The sequence below is a fragment of the Nilaparvata lugens genome, chromosome 1, assembly GCF_014356525.2.
Source record: "Nilaparvata lugens isolate BPH chromosome 1, ASM1435652v1, whole genome shotgun sequence".
Classification (NCBI taxonomy): Eukaryota; Metazoa; Arthropoda; class Insecta; order Hemiptera; family Delphacidae; genus Nilaparvata; species Nilaparvata lugens.
In genome coordinates, this window is record NC_052504.1 from 44,342,001 (window position 1) to 44,360,232 (window position 18,232).

General features: G+C 32.5%; 2 protein-coding genes across 3 annotated transcripts in view; both read left to right on the top strand.

Moving 5' to 3' along the window:
* LOC111053325 (facilitated trehalose transporter Tret1) overlaps positions 1-4,685 on the top strand; it is a 28,898-nt gene extending 24,213 nt beyond the window's left edge. Inside the window, 4 exon segments of the mRNA XM_039434610.1 lie at positions 1,292-1,493; positions 1,915-2,108; positions 3,174-3,427; positions 4,381-4,685. Of these exon segments, the coding sequence (XP_039290544.1) occupies positions 1,292-1,493; positions 1,915-2,108; positions 3,174-3,427; positions 4,381-4,645 (915 nt within the window). The 3' untranslated portion in view covers positions 4,646-4,685.
* Positions 4,686-8,417: 3,732 nt separating this feature from the next.
* LOC111053321 (NADP-dependent malic enzyme) overlaps positions 8,418-18,232 on the top strand; it is a 33,144-nt gene continuing 23,329 nt past the window's right edge. For both annotated transcript variants that reach the window (XM_022340181.2, XM_022340182.2), the window contains exon 1: positions 8,418-8,606. In XM_022340181.2, coding sequence (XP_022195873.1) covers positions 8,578-8,606 — 29 coding nt within the window. In that variant the 5' untranslated portion in view covers positions 8,418-8,577. The remainder of the gene's footprint in view (positions 8,607-18,232) is intronic.

The window sequence follows — 18,232 nt, forward strand, 5'->3', positions numbered from 1 at the left end:
ACTTGTTAAGAATTTTTAACAAAATTGTATTTTGTTTTTCATGGCAATAAATTTTGATTTGATTTTTGAATTTGAGGACGGCGAAAAATCGATGTGTATAACCACTACTACCTCCGTAAAGTTTATGGAGGTAGTCGTATAATTGGCTTTAGAGTAGAGCCTACTGTATTTCTATCTATAGCATAAAATTTATTATTATCAGTGGAGATAATGTTATCTTTCAACTTATTTTCTCATTTTATTTGAAAAATTATTTTGATATTATTATATCATTTTTGCTTTATATTTTGCCATTCTATATTTTATTGAGAATAAATATTTTAAGATACCTTCACAATACACTGTGAAAAAAGCCGGAAAGTTGGTTTTAAATTGTTGTGAATTTTCTGAATTAATTACTTTCATCTTAATTATGGGATACGCTAAATTATGCCAAACGCTTATTAAATAAGATATTGTATAAATGACAATGATAAAGAATAATGAAAACCACAAAATATAACACATGAAAAGATTAACTGTTGATGATTTACTCTGTCTATCTTTTCTCTTGTTAATACAATATAGCTTCTATTTCTACTCATAATGATAATGAACGAAAAACAACATAATAAACCGTAGACGGCATAACAGCGAGCATTATTTATTTATTTATTTATTCGTGGACGGAATCACAAATCACATAAATATGATTAGCTTCTAATACAAAATTAAATTTGCTTGGAAACATATAGCTTTAACATTGATATCTCATCTAGCTTTACCTTTATTGATTAATAGATTTCCGTCAATTTCACAAAATAGAGACTCTCCTTCTGGCTTCTGCACAATTTTATCCACTAACTCAATCTCAATACGGTAACTACTTATTAGATTAAAATATTTTACGCTTCTATATAAAAATATGAAGAGGATATTTTCGTCGGTCGAGGCTGCCTAATAACATTTCGTAGCTGATGTCAGAGACCCTGAGATTGATCAGTTGCGATCAGAGAACTCTGACACCAGACCTTAGCCATCTAGCGGTCACTCCATATATATTATTATTAACATATTTATTCTCATTTCTATTTACCGCTTCATTTCTCTCAAAACAATTGATAATCAACACTGTTGGAAAATATTTTTCAATTACGGTATTGATTTTTGACTTATATTGTAGTTTCCAGTAGGTAGTCGATAGAAATTTCTAGAAACATCTTTCATACTTTCTTGTTTTAAAATTGTCACTGTGTAGGCTAAATTTGTTTATGTATTGTATTATATTTGTTGAAAAAGTTACGATTACCAGATTCCAGAGTCACCCGTGTGGCTGATATGTGTTGGGAGAATAGCAGAGGCTGAACAGGCTCTTTGCTGGTTGAGGGGGTGGGTGCATCCTGCCTGTGTACGCCAGGAGTTCCTGTCAACTCTCACCTACTTGAACTCACCGTGTGCCCACGAGTTGACTGATATCTCCAACGATAATATGGCCATGAAGGATTTCAAGAAAAGTTAGTGGGGTACAATTTTATTTTAAAAAACCTTATACAGTATACACAATATAAACTGAGATATTCATATGCCGTTTGTGATTATTCCATTGCAAATATCAAACTACAATCAACTATTCAACAAATTTATCATAACTCAATATAGAAACGGACGTCTCAAGTGTGATTGGAGGGTGAACTTTATTTATTATTTTAATTATACCTCCAAATCTAAAAACATGCACCGGCCTGTATGCTTGTGAAAATGAATGAATAAAGTTCAATTTATCAATGTTTTAGGATGCCCTGAAATTTTAAGTGAAGTAGAAGATGCTCTTCACTTGGCAAGTTGACAAGTACTAATAACAATTTTTTTCTCATAAAATTCCATTTTTTCAAAATAGTCTTATGCTGTAATTTACAAATTTTCAATTTTTTACAGAAGAGAAGATAAAACTATCTCACGGAGTCATGGACAACTTACTGATGTTCACCCGCCCGACAATCTATAGACCGTTTACGTTGGTTTTCATTTATTTTTTTGTGTCGCATGCAGTATCTCTTTTGGGAATGAGACCTTTCCTAGTAAAGATATTTGAAGATATGGGAATGCCAATGAGTTCGCATTGGGTTCTGGTAAGTGGAATAATAAGATAACTCCAGACTGAATAATTGAATTAGAAATAGGCCTACAGTTATTCAATTTGTTTTAGTTATTCATAGTCCACTTTTGATATTATTTTTCACTGATGAAGATTAATATATTATTATTTTTATTATTATTATTATTATTATTATTATTACATTATTGAATTATATACTATTAGATAGATGATATTTAATTGAACATTAAACTACAATCACGATAAACCCTTATATTCATTTATTGATTCAAGATACACAATAATTATTAGCCTATTCATTAGTATAATAAGGGGAGGATGTCAGAGATAACTTACTTTTTCCTCGGTTTTTTATAAATGCAAGAAATCCCAATGACGGCGGGATAAAATTTAATAGAAATGTTTTCACCCATTTCATATTCTTTTATCGCTATATTATACAGACATATTATTTTGAAACATATATGACAGCTTTCTAAGAGCTGTTTTTTTTTTAATTCCTTCTTGTTAGATGCATTTGGAGACTACTGTTGAGTCATTTTTTCAAAAATAAGGATAAGTATTCCTTTTTTAATTTTTGGGAAATTATTTGGTTAGAAAGTTAATTCACGTCGCTAACACAAAAATTGAAATGATTATAAGAATGAATCCAATGATGAGATAAAGAATTTATTGTAGTTTAATTCCCAACTTCTTTATCAGTTATGGAATATTGGCTTCCATGATTGGATAGTGCTAGTAGGTCGAACACTCGTTCTCAGCTTCCAATAACTGATACGCCTTGTAAAAACTCCTGAAACTACCTACACAGTTTCTTATGAATTAAAATTGACTCTATCACTCTTTATAAATATTTTTAACTGTTTCCTCGTCATTATCGAAATCAAGTGTAGTTCTAGCTGACTACTTTGAATCTTCCAAGACTCCACTATTAGGAGTATTGAATTATAAAATGTGTATTTTAGTTACCTTATATTACTACTGTTGACCTTTTATCGCTACTTCTTCTACCTATATTAAATCCAATTTATTTCTGTTTGAATAGAAACTTGAACCTGAATGCTTGGATATGTTACAGGTGATATCGAGTGGCTTGCAGGTGGTGGGAAGTGTGACATGTATGCTGACAATGCATCTATTCGGAAAAAGGCACATCACTTTCCTCTCTCTGTCAGTCTCGGTGGTCAGCTGCATCTTGCTGGGCATTTTGCTAATGATGCAAGCAGAGCATCCTTGGATTGCATTTTTCCTTTTCACGTTGATCTTCTTTGCAACAGGTTTTGGAGTTTGTCCTGTGCCCTGGGTGCTTCTCAGTGAAATCTACCCTGTTGAGTAAGTACCTATGAGCTCTACAAGCACTCATTTTACAACAATTGTTTCTCATTCCGTTTGGTTAAACCAGATATTATCGAATTTAGTTATTACAAAAATTTATCTACACTATTCTCAAAGCTTCAATTCTGATATTCATAATTATAAATCACCAACAATTCTCCCATATTTCCGTATAACCACAAGAATATCAGAATAAGATATGAGACACTATAATATGCATTCTGCATTCTCCATAATAGGACAGGCCAACACTACAACAGATGAGTTGATATATAATTTTGTTCATAGGTATTACATTTTTGTATTATATTTTATGTGTATTTGTGTCTAAACAGTACTACATCAAATGTTGAAAAATGGTATATTTCACCTCCATTTTTTGTCAACTTAGGCCCTATATGAGTTTTTACTGTACGAAACCAGTACGGTAACTGTTATATCAGATTGTTTTATGAATGATATTCATCTAGCCTACCGTACGGAAGTGTGACATGTATGCTGACAATGCATCTATTCGGAAAAAGGCACATAACTTTCCTCTCTCTGTCAGTCTCGGTGGTCAGCTGCATTTTGCTAATGATGCAAGCAGAGCATCCTTGGATTGCATTCTTCCTTTTCACGTTGATCTCCTTTGCAACAGGTTTTGTTAATATATCTACCGGTATACGGTATGACATCTCAAGCTATCATCACTTGGAATAACGGAATATCTTCTTCCATCTTGTTTTATTGATACAAGTTATAACTCAACGTTGTCATCTTTATTTTGGTGATATTCTCTCACCCAAGTTATATCTGATTATCTCTTCTATTACTATACCTATTTTGTAAGTTTATTTACCTTCGACTTTTCTACTTCCACAGAGGTAATAAACATTTACACTTAACATTCAATAACTTCTATTCAAATCCTTGGATATTTAATCATCCTGCTATTATCATTTTTGCAGGGGGCGAGGTCTAGCTGGAGGAGCGTCAGCCGCCTGTTACTACTTTCTCGGATTCATAGTAACAAAAAGCTACATAAATCTAGTCCACTTGTTTGATGTGTATGGCACATGCTTTATTTATTCGGCATTTGGACTCATTGGGTTTGTGTATCTTTACATGAAGCTGCCTGAAACCGAGGGAAAAACATTGCAAGAGATCGAAGATTTCTTCAAAGATAAAAGTCCCAAAAAGAAGCATCAAGTAAATTTTGCTGATAAGTTATGATAAATTATGTGAATTAAAAAAATGTACAGTATGACTGTTATATCAGTGAGATTATTGTAAAACATGTTTGGAGAGTAGCTGGTTGCAGCATATCCAATTATTTTTTTTTTAATTTATAAGATGATTATGTGGGTTATACCTCAAGCGTGTTATCTCATTCAAAGTGTATAGGATATTATAATGTTTTCAATAAAACTTTATTATTTGATAAGAATAAATTTAAATTATAGAACCAGGTTTCAAGGCATCACTAGCCATCAGCTGAACTGAAGGTGATTGTTATTGTTCAAGTAACAGGAGATTTAATTTCGTTCCATCAATAACAATCACCATTATATAAGTTCAGCTGAATATGTAACAGGTGTAAAGTGATTTTAAGCTATGGAACCGGTTCTGTAATTTTGATAGATTTTTGACAAATATGGTGATATTTACAACATCAATGTCTTCTCCTTTCAATTATTAAGGAAAATACCACAGAATTTCTTCCCTCTTAATCAAATTATTAAAATCAATAAATTTCCAAAAGAAGAGTTTGGATCGAATTGAGTTTTGTTCTGTGATCGAAACTACGTTACAGTACTTTTGTTCTGACTTCCGATATCGAGCGGGACTTGTCCTTAATAAGAAACAGAACTTTAAAAAATATGCTTTTACCATATTCCTTCGTTTTTCAATTTTTGAATTTAATACTCCTTTAATCTCGTCCTAAAATCGTCTAATTGACCGAGCGAAGTGAGGTCTAAGATTCAAGTCGACGGTTTGGCATTTCTCTTTATGTTTAATGTTTACCGTAAATGTTTATATGTTGCGCATTTACGGCGAAAAGCGGTAATAGATTTTCATGAAATTTCAGGTATGTTCTTTTTTAAATTTCGCGTCGACGTATATACAAGGTTTTTGAAAATTTTGCATTTCAAGGATAATATAAAAGGAAAAAGGAGCCTCCTTCATACGCCAATATTACCTTAAAAATCAGACTATAGAATTATTCATCATAAATCAGCTGTCTAGTGGACTATAATACTACCCGTTCGAAAACATCGAACATCTTGAAAATGTATCTTTCTATCAACGTTAGTAGACAGATGTGTACTAACTTTGTCTTTCCATAAGCTGAGGCCATGATTCTAGTTTAGAGTTTGGAGTTATTGATAGAAAACATTTTTCTTTTTAATCTGATGATCTAAATTGCAACAAATATTATTGAAAAGAAATTAATTTCCAAAATCATGAAAAATGAGAAATGAAGTTTGTAGGAAATCAGTATTATGGTAGTTTATTTTGTTAATTTCAACACACCGATTTTTCGGTAACACAACAACACAGAATGTTCTCTGATGGGTTGATTGGATTGGCGTATCGACGGCAGCCACACCTGATAACAGCGCTCACACTCACATTCCGGGACGACACGTCACGGTACGATAGGACAGGAAGCTCTATGTTTATTAAGGAGATTTTCTAGGCATTTTAAATTGATAAATTATTTATTAATTTTTGAGAAAACATAACAGGTCATTGTAACTTACTGAGCGCGAGGTCTACTGTTCACAGAACTACTAGTTTTAATAAAGTGACTGTAATAATAACATGCTTGAAATAATAGCATGCAATATTATAGTGATATTATGGAGGCCTATTAAGGATACTGCAGGACAGGTCAGTCTTTATAATAATGAGTGAATCTATTATTTAACAGAGAATTAAGTGTATCAATAGAAATTAATGGTTTTAAACAATAAGTAACCTCATGGATAATTATTGCATTTATAATAATTATTATAAAACCTTCATTTGAATTTTTAACCCTTATTATGAACAATATCACCCTTATTAATAAATCAGTTAAGGTGGGAAGAGGAGAGGTTCTATTATGTTACAACTACCCCTTTCTTCCTCGATTGAGCCCAAATAAGGAGCCCAAAGATCCAAGATGCACTATGTAAAATAATTATCTCTAATCAATTTGTTCCAAGTACAATATTGTTTGCTGAACGTTAAAAAGATAAGAACCAAGTATTAAAACTCATTCATAGGATTTGCAATTAGCTACAGCAATGACAATCTCTGCCATATATATTATGTATAATGTAATATATTGCCATATGTACAGGGTAATTCTTAATTATGGTAAAATAATTTTTAAAAATAACGTGATAGTATAGGTAAAAATAAGAAAAACATTTCTTATAAACATATATCCAAAAACGCTTCATTAGCGAGCTATACAGAGTGAAAGATTTCGCCCGGAATTCAGTTCCTCTGATGAAATACACCGATGCTGAATTGTTTGGGGACTATTTTTTGAAAAACTTATGCTGGATTCATATGGAAAAATATCTGAAACATTTAATAAAACTAGTCTGGAAGCTGTAGTGTGAGTAGTTTTTGAGAAAAAAATTTGAAATATGCAAAAAACCCAAGTAGAAAAACACAGACTTCTACGTTTGATGCTCAATAACTTTCTTTAATGACCAGTACCTAAACAAATATTTTATCTAGTGAATATAAGTAAATATATGAAATATACATATACAAGAAACCACTATATTGTATGAATGAGCAATATTTATATTAACTATAGATAAAATACAGCATTTGCTGAAATATAACAATGGGATGGAAGAAAATCAAATCAAAGCATTTGAATTACTGTATACAGGACAACATGGACATAAAAAACCTTTGATATAAGAGATACTGGTACCTATTGTGTTTGAGAACTGTACTGCGAAATTTTGGTGACTACTAACAACGGAGAATTGGAAACAATCCCGTCAACTGTAATGTATTTTATATATTAAATTTAGCCTACTATTTACAGACCCCAATTTTACTTCATTTATCAAACATTCAATTCAATTTCAGGTTGGCAACGACCTTTGGGGCCTAGAATCTCTGGTCAACTACCCCTTCTCCCTCATTTCAAAATCCTGCCTAAGCTACCTAATTAACTGAATTATTATAATATTTTTTACACAAACAAATTGCACTTCTCAATATAGATGTTTTCAATACGTAAAATAATGTCTACCGGTACAGTACATTCACTTTATATAGTTAGCACCTAAACATCAGTTCGTCATAGATTCTTTTCTGTCATAAAACAAACAGATAGTTCTATAATCATCCTTTTCTAGCTCCGCATCTTTGGCAAATCGTTTGTCTGCTACGAAGAAATAATATGATCAGCTACGAAAATATATACCGATAATAAAATTTTATTATCATGGGATAATATTATTATTCTCTTGACGAATAAAATAGGTAGGTACCGTAAAATATATGAAATATTGTTGATCATTATTATACGGTATGGTTAACTAGTTTCAACTAACTGAAATTTGTCTAGATGCTTCAGAATAACTTGAATCACAGCTTTCTACCATTAATGAAGGGCAGTGGTTGAAGGAAATTGGGAACTGTACTATAATTTTCACTGACATTAATAATATTTGAATCTTCTTACTGTAGGCCTATACAGTTAACTATTATTCATCAGTGCGCGCCCAGCATTTAAAAATTCCCGGTTCAAAAATCCACTGCCATCTAGTAGCAAGAATTAAGGTATTTACAAAAATGAAAATATTGTTAAAAGTGCATTTAATATCACGTATAAATAATATGAAAATCATAAATCATGTTGTTGTTGTTCTTAATAATTATAAAATAGAGTAATTAAAGAAAATATTGATGCAAGGTTTTTGTATGCAAAATGAAATTGAAATGGCAGTATGACGCATGCGTGCAAGTTTATCAGCTGATTCGTAATTTGAGGCCAAGATCACCAGCTCCAGCTGTTTAGGGAGCTGCTGCTGCTAAACACTGTATCCTTCGTTCCTACCTCCTTCCCATCTCTTCGTAGTATTTTTGGTTTCAACTAAAGGGCAACGCTTTTCAGCCAGCATTGGTTCTATCCAGATAGAATCATGTTTACAGTTATACCTCGGAGTGTCCAGTAAGTAAAATTTGCTACTTTTATTTCAAATAATACTCTAGTCTTACGCTCGATTTATTGATTACCATGTCCGTGATTGCATCTATCAATGATGAGGTCCTTACTTCTATTGGAATAAAACAGTTATTTTCAAATACTGTTACATTATTAAATTCTACATTATTTGATATTGTAATACAGTAAATGTAAATTCCAAGCAGTTCAAAATTAATAATAACTCAATATAATAATTTATTGTAAACAACTAGTCAATAGCATAATTTATTATGTTTATATTCTACAGTTAGCATTACCGGCAAAATATTTGGGAATAATTCCATTGATAAAAGATTTGCAGAGGTAACATTGTTAAATTGAATTATATAATCCAATTTTTAATTGATTTTACCCAATATTTGTGGTAAAATATTGATAAAACGAGAAACGTACACGATTAGGCTACTCAACTATTGTGCGCTTCTTTTGAATTTTGTACTCCGATACTACTTGATTTTAATAGAATTTAGTACTATTTGAAAGCATTCACTTCAACCCATACTTCAGCCATAGAAATTGCTGCTTTGTATTTGTCTAAATCATAAATTTGAATTAAAAATGTCAGTACTGTAGACCTATTTGAACACTGTTACCCTCCATGAATTCATTTGAGGTTAGGTTGTATCAATCGCTCATAGTCTATAGGCTACGGGCTACGCGCATACAAAGAGTGGTCATGCGTTCTGACTTCCACTCAGTATCTATGTACACGCAGGTGGCGGTCTAATTTACAACTGGTCCAATTGGATTTCGAATAATGAAGAAAAATAAGATACTAGGCTATTAGGCAGCTAGTACGTATCTGTAGCTCCAGTATAGATAATATCTTTTATACTCTTATTCAATAATTAAATTTTCAATTAGTTATTGTAGTATCAAGAACGTGAATCTCAATCACTCAACTGTTCTCTGTCTGCGTTTAGCTTTAGACTGCACCAATAAATAATAATTATAGTTGGATTCAAACGTTGATTTCGAAAATAAAAGTTATTAGTAAGCGGTTGATTTACTAGAATTTTTGTCTTGCTACCAGAATTGATTTATTACAACTGTTCATCATCACTCAATTTATCCCTTCATTTGACATGCCTGTCTTTGCTTTCAACTTCTTGTAACTTGTAAATTTGTTATTTTCTTCACTTAAGACTTGATCATTAGTTTGATGCTCTTTGTATGTTTATGATGCTGGATGTATGATGCTCTTTATTTTGTGATGCTGGATGAATATTTTCGAAATGTGGAGTGATAGTCCTTACAAAGTGCTTTATAATCTTACAGGTTAGAACTAAGGCTAAGCGCATGTTCTCAATTCTCCCATTTTAAGGGTTAATTGCATTTCATGCATTTCTAGGGTATAAACTGTTTTATGAAGCTCAAAATCTGTATTCATATTATCTAAGAGATTGAAATGATTAGGACATCTGATTTATCTCTTCTTGTAATACAGTAATCTGCGTAAAATTCATAAAAAATCATCAAATTCTGTAACTTTTTGTCTCAACCTCAATAACTTGTCTGCAAAATTAATTACTTACAAATTAGTTCTATTGTATAGGAATAGCAAGCAAGTTAAAACTCACTTTATAATAATAAATTATATACAATCAAAGTTCACAATACCGACAGAAGTAACAAGCTGTTATTAATAAGGTATTCAGGAGTCATCAACATGAATTTTTCCTAAACTTTCATTCAATTTTCAAACTTATTAAATTTATTGTTTCACCGATTTTATTCTTCCAGTTACAAGTACTTCCATCAAATTTTATTTAACTTAGGTTCAGTTACTTTATCCTACCAAACCAATAAACAAATTGCGAATATAATCAAATCATCAAAAATAAATGACTTATAATGCAGTGTACTTTATTAATCCGCTATTATATTATTCAATAGTGAATATTGTTGTTCTTCATTTTAAATATAATTCCAAAACAATGCCTTTGATTTGATCAGAATCAATATAAGCTTTTGGAAATCTTTACTACAGCTCTAAATCATTAATCAGCACCTAATTTTTTATACCAAAATGATAATTGAAACTGAAACAGTGATTTATAAGATTGTTTTAGTGAACCACTTCATATTCAGAAGATGTCACAAAAATATGTTGTGAACCAACAGTGCATCAATTATAAGTCTAAAAAAGTGGTCACAATTAACACAGTGGATCAAAGGACCAAAGTCCCAAATAGGCCAAATAAGTATCCAAATGTTCATATCTAGTACTTCACAGACACTTCACTTATTATTTGTGAATTTCTTTGTGACGTTGTAAAACTCGTTAATATTGAAAATTCAGTTCATATTTTATTTTTCATTCTCTGTCCTAAAACATTAAAGAAAAAATATTTAATCGTGTTGCTCTTTAAAATTGGTTATTTTATTCTACTCAATATAACATGATTATCAAATGATAGTGAATGAGGTTGTGACGGTTTCTTTCATTAATCATGTGTTATATTTTCAAGCATCAAAATTCCTGTCTAGAAAACAAGACCAGTTTCATACTCTTTTTGGCTCGCAATGATTGACTTGGCAGTCGCCCAAAAAGAGGTGTCTCAATATCCGTTCATGCCACGCATTACATTTATAATGTTGGATGATTACAATGCTATCACATAATTTCCAACGTTACAATGCTAAGTGGGTATCAAATCAGCTTTTTCAGCGGAATATACTCAGATTTGCATTTCCAAATCGAAACTTGGTGGATAAAATGCAACTAAAAATAGATGCCACTTCGCTAGAGCTGCGCGAGAATGATTGTGACCAAGTTCATTTTCGAAGCTCTGCTATTCAGAAACGACTCGCTTGTCCTTGCCGATACTTTATTTTATTATGCCTGCGACCTTTTTGTCTTGTTATCATCCATCCTGTTCGTAAATACTGTACGTAGTTCTTCAACCAAATTGTAAATATTTGTTTCTTACCCATGTAAACTAAAAACTTATAATGTGGCTCTCTTGGAAATCATTTGAAACTCACCCAACATAAACTGTAAAGAGAGTTGAAAATCTGTATAGTTTGGCTTGCCTCTTGAACCTAAATATATGGGTTAGCATTTGTAAAGACTGTTGGAAAATCTTTGCCTCTTGAACCTAAATTTATGAACGAGAAATTTGCTAGTCGAGTATACTGGGAAACCATTTAAAATTCACCCAATTTTTAAATTTTAACAGTTTCCAACCCAAAGCTGAAAACCAGTATAGCTGTCTTATGTTAACCATTATTAATAATCTAGGCATAGAAATTCGAAATTCAGCTAGAATTTCTCAAATATGAAGCTGATACATCAACTACTTGAAAAATAGGCCAATAGTTATTTATAGATAATGTGTGTATCGACAATACTGTGAGAGATTTTTTTAAAAAGCCAACTATCATTCTCGTTGAACAATTGACAAGATTCTGCTTTTAGCTATGATCTAACATTTTCATGATGACATTGATTTGTAACACAGTTTAAACGTATCGGATTATAATTTTTGTTTTATCATGTAGATTCTTAAAAGTATCCTAGAAATCTATTGTGATGTCTAATTTTGTGCTTCTCGTAAAGTTTTCCATTCCACACATTAGATGGAGCTGAAATAAAGCTCAAAATGGAGCTTCAAAAGTCTAGATTGTGGAACTGATTTTCTTTTGAATCTGTGATCGGATAAATAGTTCTAAAAAAACAGAAAAATAAAGTTTTTCATGTCCTTGGAAAGTTGAAAGAAATTAAAAACTTTGTTGGCACTATTATTAGAGGTGACCTTTACATTACAGGTTCTACATTAGTATTTGTTTTGTTTTTTGTCCATTTGGCATTCCTAACTTCCAGCAGCTCCTGTCTAAAAATGTAAGTTTTCAAAATTTTAAAATTCTTATGAATAAATTTTGCTAAATAAACTATTCCAATCAACTTGCTGACCCCATTTATAGTCTTCCACCTAAAATTGAAATAGAATAACATACTTTGAGTTAAAATAGCATCAAAACTTCGCAATATATTTGCGTCCGTGTGCGCCTGCTATTAGCCTACATGAGTTCATGAGTATATCTCATATTAAATAAAAATATAAATACTAAGATCTAAGACACTAAGATATCTCATGAAAAATTCTTATATTCATATTATGAAACTTTAGGAACTATAATGTAACAATTTGTAACCCCTGTTTGTGGGTTTTGTATCACATGATGAATTCAGGATGTAGTCAATGCCATTTGTTATTTAAACGCCGTGAACCAACAACAAGGACACTATCCAATTCATTGATATGTATTATTTCAAGTGGTTTAATTTCATATTCATATGTCTAACTTGCGGGAAGAAGATATCTATGTTGTTTTTTTTATTTGAATATAACCTAATATATTCATTGGATATATTATTCGAATTCTGCTCGTTGCAGAATAGACATCTTCTATTCTCAAAAAAGTTTCTCTCGTCTTTCTCTTTTTTTTCAATCCATCCCACTATTCTCAAGAATATGTCCCTCTGAATCATTCGATTTTGAATGCTATTCATTCTCAACTAGTTTTTTTTAGAAATTTATCTGTCAATATTAACACCCGAAAACTTTTAAATCGATTCAATTCATTATAAAGGATTATTTATTTTTTCAGTTTCCGCTCATAAGCATAACTTACACCATGCTCCTCAGAGTATCTTTATCGATTCTGTTACGTATATATATATTTGTAGTTCCTGATTTATTAGACTCTTCTATTTTATTATTGAGATTATAAGGAATTATAAAATTATATTGGGGAAAATAATGAATAAATGCATTTACACAACCTTTCAATCGCAAGATTCTTCTTTAAATTGTACTAGATACTAGCAACTGTATGACAACTTCACTTGAATAAGTGAGTCACCACTCGGTGTAATGCTTCTACTAAACTTTTTGATGAGGACGGTTGTGATGCGGAATGTGCGTGTGCGTCGGTGAATCCATCCTTGACTCGAGTGGTTTACGTGTGCAACTTGAAACCGATCAAGTGCTTCTGTTTATTATCTCAGTAGTCAAAAAGCACTCGAGAACTTAATTATTTGTGTCAAATAAATTGTAATCCTGAAAAACGTTCCATTTTCTAAATTGAAGGTTATTCATCAAAATTTGGAAGTGAGTCAACAGTCTGATCCAATATCTCTGTAGAATGTCTTAAATCCATCAATCATTAGAATTATTATATGAACTTGTTTTTGTAGCACTATTTAGCTGTTCAGTCAGATTTTTAAATTTATAAAACTAATGTCTTATCTCGATTACAACTTTACTATATTTTGTTGACTTGTACTAACACCATTGCAGTGTGTTACAGTCGATTCTTCATTATTATTTATTCATTCATAGACAATAGATACAATGCAGGTAAAAACAACAGTTTACTGTTTTTATTAAACTTACTTTAGAATAAATAATCCAGAGGTTAATTAGAGTTCATGATTTGATTTTATTTACACACAATTTTAAGTTCAAAAAATTTATCAACTAGAATTATGAATTTATCTGATTTATTCACTTCCAAACACGAACCCGAACAAGAAACTTCTATCACAATAACTAAAAAAATATTTTTGAAATTTCACTTAAAACCAAGATAAAAATTATGTTTATCCCACTTGAGCTACTACAGCTTAGTCTCTTGTTTTCTTTCTTCAGTATTCTATTTCCACGCTGTCCTTTTAATACTCATTTCCACTCTTCATGAATTCTCAAACTAGGATAAAATACAATACCGTAATAAAAATGGGTTTTTGTAGATTTTTCTATCTGGATAGTACAATGATGAAACATCTTATCAAAATACTCTGAAAATTATCCTAGTCTTTCACAACTAGGTAGTACATAATATATTCGAATTAAAATTAATTCAATACATGAATTCAGATTTCAAGAGACAAGAGACTCATCTTAAAAAGTGTTTTATCCATAGGGAGGCTCTTATTGTGATTTTCATCTCACTTTTATATACTATTTAATAAAATAGTTATACTCATTCTGAAAATCAGTTGTCACAAGTTTATTAGGTATTTCACATCTCCGAATATACCATTCAGATTAGTCTCAAGTGCTCTCAATTCAAGTATAGTTTCCCAAGTAGATGGCTCATCTGTCAAGCTACTGCATTGAGAAAATTATAATTATTATTTAGATCTCAACAATCAATATAACAAAACAATATTTGTATTATAAAATTTGATGAAAACTCCCACATGAAATCCTTTAATCAGTTCCATATAACGTTTAAAAACATATCAATTACAATATAGTTGTAATTACAATTACAATGTAAAATTTTATAACATACACCTGAATTTCAAAATCAAATGACAATATATTTTCAGCTTGTGCGTGGGTAATGGAAAGTGCGTTAATGATTTGATGAGATGATCAAACGTCCATGTCTACCGGCGAGATTCGAACCCACAACTTGGGAAGGCCCTGTTTGCATGAGATAATACAAGCTAATAATTTAGTAATTTCCTATTCTGATTACCAGCTGGATACTTGCACGTTGCAACAGCACCTGGAAGAAGAGTTCCTAGGAATTTGGTTGTAGACAGGAATGAAATAGAGGGAGTAGCATCATTCATGTATCTCGGAGTAACACTGAATAATAGAAACGAAATGAATGAGACTATTTGTGAAATAAACCAAGCTGGAAATAGAGCATTTCACGCAAATGCAAGCTTATTCAGGAGCCGCCTGATTAGCAGAGAGGCCAAATTAAAATTATACCTCAGCTTAGTACGCCCTGTACGTCCGAACCTATGGTTCGGAGACGTGGATGGTGACAGAAAAGGATAAAAACAAGCTCCATGTCTTTGAAAGAAGAGTACTGCGGAAAGAAGAGACCATAGTTGGATTTATAAAGGCACAAAGAATCAGGTGGTTGGGTCATGTGACTGCGAGCAGAATCCCTAAAATTGTGATGCAGGAAAAGCTCCACGATAGAAGACAATGAGGGAGACCCAGAAACAGATGGTTGCATGAGGTGCTGAATGATGTGAGGAGTTTGGGAGTGAGGGGATGGAGAGGCATAGTCAATGATAGAGATGCGTTGAGGTTGATAGTTGCGGAGGCCAAGGCTCACCATGAGCTGTAGCGCCATACAAGAAACCAGCTGACTACTAATATTAATAGATCGCATTTCCTCATGCAATAGGACCCAGGTAGCGTAATCAGACTGAAGGGTGCAACCAGGACCTCCTATATCGGACTTGCTCTTTACTTACAAAAAAGTGACCGCCGTAGTTGGTGACCGGCATCAATATTTTATACGGGAACTAGACGAACTAAGACTTCGTTCGACAAACTGAGAACCTCCCAAACAGCTGATCAGTAATTTCTTTCTTATGGAGATTTCTATTTATACCAACTACAGCGACCATTTTATTTTTCTAGCTTCAGGTCTGGTAGTATATAGGAAGTCCTGGTGCAACACATTTTTCGTCTCGGCTAACCTGGCCGCAATTTTCAATTTTCCAACGTTTTATGCAATATCATTTGAGGATGATTTTCATCATTTTCCTATTTACCGTATCACACCGTCCATGCATTTGATGGGAAAAGAATATTCTCGATTCATTTGTATTTCATTCGAATGATACTTTGAGCATCAACTACTTGACATTTTTTGTCGACTGCAAAGTGAAATTATTTTATTACCAGAACAAATTATATTTATTTCGGGCTCTTTATAGGATCTTTATGAGGATTTATCCGGCTCATGCCACCTTTTACCGGCTTAAGTCTATTAGTTAAAAAAAAAGAAAATGGCATCTCCAGTTCAAGGTCTTACTCATTGCCTGTGACGCCCATGGTCATGGCTTCTCTCCGTTTTACAAATTATTCACCAGCAGCTGTTGAGTTCGGTGACCCGCACCATCTCTCTCACTCACTCTCTCTCTCTCTCTCCATCTATCTATCTATCTTTCTCTGTTTTTATTCTTTCTTTTTCCCTTACTTTCTCAATTTTAATAAATAATGTGACTGGTGGTACCACTAGAAAAAAGTATAAAAGTGGTCAGTATCATATTCGCCATTATCACAGTTTTTAAACCTGTTTAACTTAATCTGGAATGAAATATGTTTGACAAACATTAGATTTATTAACGTCCAGCTTTGCTCAAAGCAGCTTAATTTGTATTTTCTCTCAGATTTCCCACTTGTGCTTTATCCAGCTGAATATTTCCAGTTTTGACTTCCAGTATCCATAAATTCGCCTTTGTGAAATGTTGGTATGGGGGGGGGAAACATTGGAATTCCAAGTATTTCTTCATAAAGTATTTTATTAGCATGTTAGACTGAAAATATTCTAGAATGAATACTATTGATAAAATATTTCTAAGAACATTTTGAGCCAAGTACGCTTTGGTTGCCTAGCAACCAGCAGTTGTAAAATCGTTTCTGATTGGTTGGTGGTGAATGCCCCGTCCTCAGCATAATGACAACATTGCATCGCTAGGTTTAGTCAACTGGTCAGCTTGAGTTGAAAGCTGTGGAAAGTCCAATGTATTACATTGAAATGCATTGAGTTGTACATTGCTTGTAATGCAATAGGCCTATAGCTCCATCACATAGTTGATTCTATTCCTACAAATACAACGTTGCAATCTCGTTGGGCAGAGCATCCTACTAGATATAAACCAATCAATTATGATTAAACCAATCAATGATCGCATTGGTTATTATGTATTACCTTTCAAGTTTGAACTGCCACCAGTTTAAGCTTGAATCCTAATCTTTAAGAAGAGGCTTACAAATTTACTCTTGATTGCTTCAAGAGGAGTGAAGGTACAAAACAGCCAGAAAAGTAATTAGCAAACTTCTCCATTACCGTACTTATAATTCGATTCAGTTGACTAGGGACAAGCCCATGTAGCGACTAGAACGCGGCAGCTGCAGCGTAGGCAAGATACCTCGGAAACAATTGTTCATTTGAGAGTCAAACGTGGTGAGAAACAGTTTACGATCGCCATTACAGCGAGGTGAAAAGTGATCATGGGACAATGCCAAGGTCTCTGACGTCATCACAAAGACCAATTTGTTGATAACTAATTTTTTAGCCCAATTACACCAGCTAATCATCCATAAGTAATTGGGTTACTGTTGAGTTAGTTCCATGTTATTTCTCCCAATGTCTCCATTTGAATTAATTGTCTCGCAGGAATCAATCAAGCTTTAAGGAAAGCACAAAAAGAAATTATCTGTTGCTCAGATTTTGTAGTCACGTGGAAACTGATTCCATACGGTAGCTCAGAATATTAACATAGAAGTGTTACAGGTTACTACTGTTACAGTTTAATCACTACATTACTCAGTTCTACATACTGAGTATTACAGGCCTTTTATAAATCTCTCTGGAATAAGTTGTTAGATTGTTGTTAATATGTTGTAATGCATCACCCTTCTGTACAGTCACAACTATTTTCAGGGGCAGATGGCCAGGGTGATTCCTTCGAACCATTTCTAATAACGTATAAAAGCCTCTCGGACTTTGACCAAACCTTTGGACTTTGGCTCGTTCAACCATTAACCAATTTCTTCTAATTTTTAACAAATCACTCATCCGTCTTGCAATTGTGATTA